The sequence below is a fragment of the Cryptotermes secundus genome, unplaced genomic scaffold (genome assembly GCF_002891405.2).
Source record: "Cryptotermes secundus unplaced genomic scaffold, Csec_1.0 scaffold2210, whole genome shotgun sequence".
Lineage (NCBI taxonomy): Eukaryota > Metazoa > Arthropoda > Insecta > Blattodea > Kalotermitidae > Cryptotermes > Cryptotermes secundus.
In genome coordinates this window covers 75,942-85,362 of record NW_019735601.1, presented here as the reverse complement: position 1 = coordinate 85,362, position 9,421 = coordinate 75,942, and the positions used below count along the sequence as shown (strand labels likewise).

At 36.7% G+C, this 9,421-nt stretch overlaps 1 protein-coding gene across 8 annotated transcripts in view; it reads left to right on the top strand.

The window, feature by feature from the left end:
- The first annotated feature begins 818 nt into the window (after nucleotides 1–818).
- LOC111869718 (protein lingerer) overlaps nucleotides 819–9,421 on the top strand; it is a 54,327-nt gene continuing 45,724 nt past the window's right edge. For 3 of the 8 annotated variants that reach the window (XR_002843709.2, XM_023861444.2, XM_023861438.2), the window contains exons 1-4: nucleotides 819–861; nucleotides 2,246–2,426; nucleotides 3,848–4,036; nucleotides 7,095–7,293. Coding sequence is in view for 7 of the 8 variants with exons in the window: in XM_023861444.2 (XP_023717212.1) it covers nucleotides 2,292–2,426; nucleotides 3,848–4,036; nucleotides 7,095–7,293 (523 nt within the window). In the remaining variant the exon portion in view is untranslated. Of the gene's footprint in view, nucleotides 862–1,142; nucleotides 1,389–2,245; nucleotides 2,427–3,847; nucleotides 4,037–7,094; nucleotides 7,294–9,421 lie in introns of those variants that run through there. The other 5 variants (XM_023861442.2, XM_023861441.2, XM_023861439.2 and 2 more) reach the window with 5 other exon arrangements.

The window sequence follows — 9,421 nt, the reverse complement described above, 5'->3', positions numbered from 1 at the left end:
ACTTCTGGTTATGAGTACTATTATTTACCGAACATAACAGTAAATGAAGAAACGACAAATATGTAGATCAAACATACTCTGCTACCAGTATAAAACTAAAATCTGGCTTTTTAGCAGCTTATAGAAAAACGACTTTGACATAGGGTCCACAAAATTATTCAATAATTTGAACCAAACTGTAGACACCTGTCAGTGAAAACAGAAATCATTATTGTTTGAGATCATACTGCAAGGAATAAAAATAGTGTATGCAGATATCGATAAATTCATTTTTGCTGAGCAACAGTAGTCATTGTTACGAACCCCAAATATCGTACCTGGATTTCATTTTTGCTTAATACGAGTGAGGTCATTTTGATACTGTACACTAGTGCCCAAATACCTATTTCACTGTGGCTTTTTCCTGGGCAGTCGAAAATTCTGGCTGTTCAGAATTTTCTTTGTTGTTCTGAGATTCGCTGGTATATCACCGGCGTCACAAATCCTCTCCGAGACAATTTAGTTACACTCACATCCCTTCTCAGGATCAATTTCAAAGTACCACATTCCAACCGGGAGAGCCTTAGTTGTAGGCTGTTCGTGAGTTGCATTTAATGTATTAAGAGAACTGCAATTCGTTGCATTACATTCATGCAGAGCAAGATGTTCCTCTTCTGTTTTTCTTCCATCCAAGATAAGTAATGCCGCTAAGAAATTTCTTACTCCGAACAATACGTAGAAAATATAATGGAACGATAATGTGCACAAGACCCGCAAGACGCTATGATTCTTAGCGCTCCAAGTGGCGTGCGGAATTCTGTTGTACTTCTACAATGGGCTATGTGTCACGTGACTTCATTGCGTTTTGGGCGCATTTTGCAGGTATAACTATTTTATAAGTTTATGGTGTTTCTTTATGTATTCAGCTATTATATGTCGATATTGTATAAGTTATGAGCAACCAAGTTTCCCTAAAAGAAGCGAACCTATTTTCTGAACGTATAAAGTAAATATAAAATTCGACTTAGAATTTTGATGGTTGTCAATAGTAAGTCTAACAAGGCTTTGAAATGGCGTCGGCCCACATGGCTGTTCAGACCCCGGCTTTGTGATTGTAAATTTCGGTTTGTTGTTTCATTATGGGAAGATAATTCTTTTGTTTTCGAGACCCTGAATACTGTTATTGTGGACTGTATGACAGTGTAAAGAGTACTGCCTTTGGTTCTCGTAGTGTTTCGAAGGTTTTTCATCTGATGGAAAGGAAGTTCTCTTGTTTTAGAATTTTTTCGCATTTTCCTTGAAAGAAGTTATTGGTATTTTTATTACGCTTAACTCCATTGGTGTTATTATTTGCTTATGTGTATTAAATGTGAATCATGAAATATTGGGCACTCAGATTTAGTGCATGTGTAAGGTTTTATTGTTTATGGACCATAAACCTAACCTAGTTGCTGAGTCTAGTTTGATTGCAGCATAGTTCTTTTTAAATACATTTGACTTTTAATTAGCTAGATAAGGTAACGAAGAATATGTTTTAAAAGAGAGTGTTATATACCCAAGGGATGGTAAACATTAGTTTTCTGCGTGATGGTGTAATGTATCAGCCAGAAACTGCAATGTGGTATCAGATTTGTATTTTTAGTATTCACTGTAATTTTTTTAGCGATCTCTTCTACATGTAATTGAAGTCAGCTGTTTTGATCACTAGTTCTGACAGATTAATCAAACACAGTTGATCAATATATTTTAGAAATATATCAGTAGTTAATTTTTATTTACAATACAATCTACTATGTGTTTGTATTAATATTTTATTATTACAATTTTTTCCTTATTTTTCTTATAATTTCTGTGGAATTGTATTCTGTTATATTCTAAATTATTACATTAAAAATATTTTGGCTCTTAAATGAGTTACAAATGAATGCTAGATGAGAAAGGTAATTGTTTGATTAACAGTATATACATGTACATTATAGAAGAGTCATGTTTGAGGTGCTTCTAAATAATGTAGCCTGTTTCTAACTGCACGTCATTTGGCAGTGCATGAGTAATTGATTATTTTATTTAGAAAAGAATAACCATGTTGTTGTGATTATAATATTGTGATCTTGTACAGCTGCCTTTGAATTGCATTAACCAGACATAACATGCTATTGCAACTACTGAATCTCTGAAACGTGTAGCTGAGTTCAGTTCCATTTGTTACTAGTTGTGTTCTGACCCCAAAACAAAGAGTGACTTGAGACATTTTCGTGTGTTTCAGTAGCAGAACACATTGTAAATAGTAAGTGTACATAGTGTTTGTAAAGATGAGCTCTGGAAGCCGATCCACCTCCCGAGGTGGAAAAGGAATTAAATCAGAAGCATCTTCAACAAGTAAACCACAGAAAACAGATATTAAAACAGAATCACCGAAAGCACTTGACCATAATCCTAAAACACAGGTGAGTTTATTTTTTCTTTGTACTGTGTTTGACTCTGTGTAGTGTATTATGCATAAACTAGAAATGCCTTTAAGTTATATTTAAGACTTTGGTATGCAGAAGGTTACTTGCATTTGGAAATTAGGTATGCCAAGATGTGGTTTAATTGTCAGGTTAAATACTGATTCACATAATTGCTTGCTCCTTGCATGATGTTCCTCCCATTCAGCACTCCACATATTCATTTCTGTGACAAATTTCATATACAGCTGAATAAGATTAATGTACTAATTGAGTATACAAGTGAGTACATGTTTTACAGTGTTAATGTAAGGTGGAATTGTAGATTCATTTGAAAATGTGGAGCTGCTGGTTATAGCCAAAACCCTACACACACACACTTCAGCTTCTGCTCTTGATGACCACAATATGCTGAAGTTGTTGTGGATGTTGTATTGAATTAATTTTGTAACAGTCATATAATTTAAAGGGTGGGTGGTTGGATGCTCAGAATTTTAATCCTATACTTGCTTAACAGTAACTGAAAATCCATTGTTTATAAATCTGCGGAAAGTTGTGAAATATTGTGCTTTGGAGAGAAACTGTAGCTACAGCTTTATGGATTGTAAACATATTTTTATACCACTACTCAAACATCAGGGAATTTTCTTGTAATTCCTGATGAACGTGGAAGAGTAGGATGCTTCTGTTAAGGTGGATTGACTCATAGTGTGTAAGTTCATCTCATAACTGCCCTGTCTAGACAGTTCAGTGTATGTCAAACATTGTAGCAAATGTGGGCAGTGGGTAAATATAACTACCAGGTGTGAAAAGTGAAAGTAACAGAACTGAACCTCATGTTATGTTGAAGTTCCTGTTGGAGAGCACTTGGTGAATGCTTACAGTACTGCCCTCGCGCACTGTTAACTTTGGTTATTCTAATTTAAGTTTTCCATAATTATCTCAAGCTTTCCAGGAAAATGCCAGGATTATACATTGACCCCTTGCTGTTATGAGCTTAGTAAAAGTGGCACAAATTGAAAGAGACGTACCCCTTGTAATGTGGTAAACTGTAGCGAAATTTTGTTTAAAGTTTAAATACCCAGGAAGCATACCAGACTTAAAAGCACTAAGCATAGAGTTTTAAGTGGAATGAGCAGTGTTACAAATATTTCATGATTCCTTCATTTTTTAATTAGTATTCATAAACTTAACTGTCATTTGTCACTATATTACATAACCATCTGGTGTAGCATTATAGAATAAACCAAGAATCAGATGTATGTTGTCATTACTGATTGTTGTCTTAGAAGTGATTATGGCGATGATGCCCATCATCATTTCTTCAGAGAGAGGTGGCATTTTGCGACATTCATGGAAAGAAGGCAAGCACTTAGCTCTATGTTATCCATTTGTAACAAAAATTAATTCCTCTTTCTTAGCCTACAGCGGAACAGATGCGAATTGCACAGATTATCGATACTAGGACAGAAGACCCGGACCTGAAGGACAAGATCAAACAAGTTATGGATGCAACTCGTAAAACAGAGGATGAAGTATGCACTGCTCTACATGACTGTGATAATGATCTTGACAGGGCAGTGAATATGCTTCTTGAAGGAATGGGCCAGGTATATACACAGACTCTTCTTACTTGGTTCAAGGTAGATTTCAGCGAGCGGGTTTATGTAGCAGTGACACGCTAGGCTTGTGTTCAGGAAGGGCTCCATGTGAATATTGGCTGATTTAGATGTTTTGTGGTTTTCCTCAGTGTTTTCATGCAAATGGCAGGATTGTGCCTCAGTTGGGCCATGACTGCTTCCTCAGATCCTTAACATTCGATGCTGTATAGTCTAGATACTGGCAGCATACAGAAATAGAGCACAGAGAAAAGAAAATTCCAGTCAAAAAATATTCTGTATATTAATTACCTACAAGGCAGTGTTAGAAAGTGGTCGCTTGTAGTCGTAGTTATAAACTTGTTCACTGCTTGCATGATCTCACAATTTGTTATGTGAATCATCCATCACACTCGGATACATCTCAGCAGCTATAAAATGAGCTGTACACTATACACTATCCTGGAAACTAAATCCATCAGTAATAGTTGCTTGTAACTCTCATGTCTTTTATGACTGGGTGTAGCACAGTGATATTTGGTGAATGTGCCAGGGTACAGACTTCCCTCTGTGTGCTTACAGCATGGGATATCCTACTTGGTCAGCTGCAGTGGTGTAAGTCTGTGTTAACATTGTAGAGAAGATATTCATCCAGATGCTGTATTTGCCTTACTTATCTCAGAATGTGTCTGTATAAAACTCGGGACCAATAGTCGTTGCATTCTAGATGCACCAAATCCAAATTTTTGTCATGGAGAGTAACTTCATCTATAAGATGTGGACTTCTTGTACTTGATTATCTGTTATGTGTGTTGGTATGTCCATGTAAAACTAAGTTTCATCTTAAATAATGTGAACAAAGGCAAGTTTTTTGTCATGAACTGACTGAATATCAGTTACAAAAATTACAGGGTCATGGCTGCAAAGGGTTTACAAATGTTGTTTTGTAAGGCTGTAGTTTCACAAGTGTGTATCAGGTGTTATCATCTCTTTTTCTTGTGCAAGGCATTTAAGTAGCTTGCAAGGTAAATGTATAAACCAAGCTTTGATTTTGGCTGACTTGTGTTAATTCTGAAACTTGTCTGGGAAACTTTCTTCTGAATTTCCTCTGACTCTGCCTTACAGAGTTACACTTTACATAAGATCTTTTTTGAAACATCCAGTGCTGTAGTGTACACATATCCAAGTACAGCATTGAGTCAGGAGTGAATATTGCAAGAGTATAGTACCACTTCCTGTTACCACAGCGTCTGGCCTAATAAGAAAGGCAGCAACTAGTGCAGTGATGTCATGTAATGGAAATGCCCTGCCTTGTCTTGGCTCAGCCTCAAAATAAGTTCACTGTATGTTACTTTCCAAGACCAATGCACAGGTTCTTCTAGTAGCATTTATGGTGCCTTCTGTTTGCTTACTGGACTGAACTTCATTTTCATAATTTCTGCATTGAATAGCACATTAAAAGTGTCTGTAATAGGTGTACAATAAAATTCCTCTGTAGTATTTGTGGCAACAGAATTGTTGTAAAATATTTATTCCTCATTTTTCTCTAATTGCATATAGCCAGTAAACCAATAATGAACAGGATAAACTTTGAAATTTGGATTCAGAGTTCATGTTTGTTGGAGACAAGGTCACATGGAAAGAATATTGACAGTTTATTTCTGTGTGAATGTTCCTGCTGCAGTTGATTGTGATCTTTAGGTTGTACAGAATATTACAGGGTATAAAGTTCATAGTCTAGGTTCATGTGACTATACTATGGATATCTTTTCGTTAGAAGGAACATAGAAAACCTCCCTTAGTGGTTATGCCATGTAGTAGGATTCTTCAGAGTGGCACTTCCTAGGGTCCCTTGATAATATCTTTTTTTAATACTAATTTTCCATGTATCTTTCCTTCCTGCTTTTGTTACCCAAAGTTTTCTTCTGAACAGGTGTGTCTACAATAAGCGCTCTTGCCCTTTTACTAGTCTCCAAGGGTTCATTTTTTGTTTAATTTCAATTTCAGCTATTAGTGCTCATAGTCCCCCTGTATTTGACATAATTTCCCATTCACAGACTTCTGTGGATTGTCTTACCATCTCCTTTTTCTTATCCCTCTTTCAGCTTGGGATGTGTAGGTGCTCCTGTGTTCAGCATAATTGAAGGGTGCAGTGCAAAAAGGATATGATTCCACTTTAACAACCTATTGAAAAACAATAAAAGTATGTGTAAAATCTCATTTAGAGCCATGCTACTCTGTGGCTCTGTTTTCACAGTTACGGGGTGTGTTATCTCTTGAGCCGCACTGTCCTTCCACTAATACAGTGGGCAAATATGTGTGTGAGAGAGAGGGGGGGGGGGAGAGAACAGTGTAAAACTAAGTTTTGGTCAGAGCTGGAGTCACTGCACTGGACCATTCAATTGTCCCTTCTTGGAGGCCTGTGTGAATTTACCTAATGCAGGTCTGCACAGGGCCTTGTGGATTAATTTTCCTTCTTTCTGTTCTCCTTTTTCTTAATGTTTCCTGGCTGGTGTGCACAGATATACCTGTGTTAGGCATATTTTTCTTTTCACTGGTGTCGGGACTGACCTAGTGAGAACTCCATGCGGTGTCTCCCAAAACCATGTGCCATCATATCTTCCTCCTTGAACTTTCATCATGAATACCTTTTACTTCTATCTTTTCATCAGTTTTTTTCTCTCCTCTTCTTAGATGTTTAACTGCATGCTTTCAGGGCTCTGTCTCTCATTGGCCTGCTTGTTTACTGTTTCCCTTTTCCTTACATCTGTGCCTTTATATTTTTGCTTATCCTACTCTTCTGCCCATAAGATGGAGTAGCAGGTTTTTCTGGAATGTTCTGTTTTGTGTGTGGAACATTTTATGATGCTGCCAGTAGCCCAGACCGCAGCAGTGATCTGAAACTTTGGTGCCTGTCTACCAGACTGCATACAGTCACACCCTGGAAGATGGTAGTCTTTATATTCACTGCTATGGGAATCTTAAACCTCAAATTATGGTTCTATGACTTGAAGGAACACTTGATATAGAAATATTAGTGAAGACATTTGTATGCCCTTTTTCTGCTTAGGGTGAATGGGAAACGTCAGTAAAGAAAAAGAAAAATCGACAACCTAGCACGAAACCAGAGTCGGCTGTAAACAACCGGGATGTTGAACAGGAAGACTGGGGCCAGGAGAGAGAATCAAATGTGGAGAGAGAGCGCACACGAGGCAGAGGTGGAGGCCCTCCCCGTATGCGGGGTCGTGGATCACTGGATAATCGTGGCTGTACGTTGATTCTTTCTTTCTATAGTTAAGTGGTCATTCAAGGTAGCATATGGAATCATAAGCATTAAGACAAAATGTAACATCTTTCTGATGAATGGTTTCTCTCAAACTTTTGCTGAAACAGTTTGAAATATGATATTTTCTTATATCTTCGTTTACAAGGTCCTGAGTTAGTATTAATAATTTTGTGAACTATTTATAATACTTGAATTATTGTCATCAATAATTTTTGTATTTCTCTTTTCAAGCATAGAAATTTTGTAGCATATGTTTAGCCACAGGCCATGAAATATCCACAGAACCTGAGATGCATCATTATAGCAGTAACCACAACATATGTGGGAATGAATGCTTCTGTTTGGAGTAACCATATTTCCAGATGATTCTTTTTAATTTTATATAGTTCAGTGGCCTTAGTGTCCATTTCTTGAAGGAAGAAATGTGTTTGGTGTAGTATTAAACAGTATAGGTCACATTGCTTGGCATAACTATTCTGTACCAACAGAACTAATGTACAGTCAGGTAGGACATTGCATAGAGATGTACCGTATTTACGCATGTATAGGCCGCACATTTTTTGCCAAAAATTCAAGAGGAAAACGGGTGCGGCATATATTCGAAATCACACTTCATTTAAAAAAAATTATATTCATAATTAGTAATACAGGGTGTAATACTCCTGAAATAATATTCCAAGAAAATTATTTTTTCTATAATTTCTGTCTGAAAATTGTGCTGTGGCCTATACATGCGTAAATACGGTAATTAATTTTACCTTGCATTTTGTAGAATGTGCATTACATTGAAAAATTTTGAAATAGAAACTGTTTGAATGAGATATTTTGGCTCTCATTGTATCGGATTATGGATAATTGCTGGGAAGGTTAGTAAAGTTCAAATTTCAGCTTCATGTAAAATGTGTTCTAAATTTGACCGATAGAGGCTAAAGTGAAATTCATAAAACAGTTTGTAATCTGGTACCAGTACCAGAGCTTATCAGACTGAATTAGCTAGTGCTAACTTGGACAGACATGACCAGTGTAATGTTCCCAGTAATGCACTATGTACAAAGAACATGCAGATAGTGTGGCAGTGATATCAACATGAATTATGTTACTGTAGTTCAGTACAGTTCTTACTGATTCATTTTCAAAACAATGAAACAGCAGTGTGGCAGTGATATCAACATGAATTATGTTACTGTAGTTCAGTACAGTTCTTACTGATTCATTTTCAAAACAATGAAACAGCAGTGTGGCAGTGATATCAACATGAATTATGTTACTGTAGTTCAGTACAGTTCTTACTGTTTCATTTTCAAAACAATGAAACAGCAGTACAACAAATATGGCTTATATTGAGGACTTCATCATAACAGCAGAAACCATTGGAATTTCCAATATCTGAACATCGTACCCATGCAAAATGATGCATAAAATGAGGAATTTTTTCTGACACATTTGTTATAATGAGTGATTTCAGACTGTCATTGTTTTCTCATAATTTCTTGCACCAACTTTAGTTGCAGTTTTGTTTACAAAGTTATTTATGGCAAGCAGCCTGTAAAAGTCCCAGTAACCTATCCTGTCTGTTCTTCCTTTCTCTAGGAGAAAGTTTGCATCCTGGAATCTATGAGCAGCTTACCCCCTCCAGGTTTTAACCATTGAAGAATATACCTCATGTGATATCCACTTCAGCATGAAGTATCTTCTCCTTATCACAATTTCTTCTTCCCCTGAGCTTCCTTTGGCCTAGGTAGGACAGTGATGCCACAGGCCTGTTTTTTAGACCACTCATATTCTGTGAGTAAAAGATAAAATGCGACAACATTGCACTACACTACAATCCACTGAACCAAACTAAACTGAACTGCTCAGGACAATTTCATCTGCCAGGCAGCAACTGAGAGCCTTGGCTGAGGGCTGTATTCAACCCCTTATTGTGATTGGCTCTTGTGTTTCTCTGCGAAGGTCAAGCTTCAAAAGGAATGGAATGTAACAATTTAAAGAATAACTTTTATTATCATGGATACTCTTTTTGAAGTGAAAGCTCCTCCTTCACAAGTTTATGAATCTACCATATTGTTATTACCAACTGTAGGAAACTGAAAAGTAGAGTTTTGTGTAGT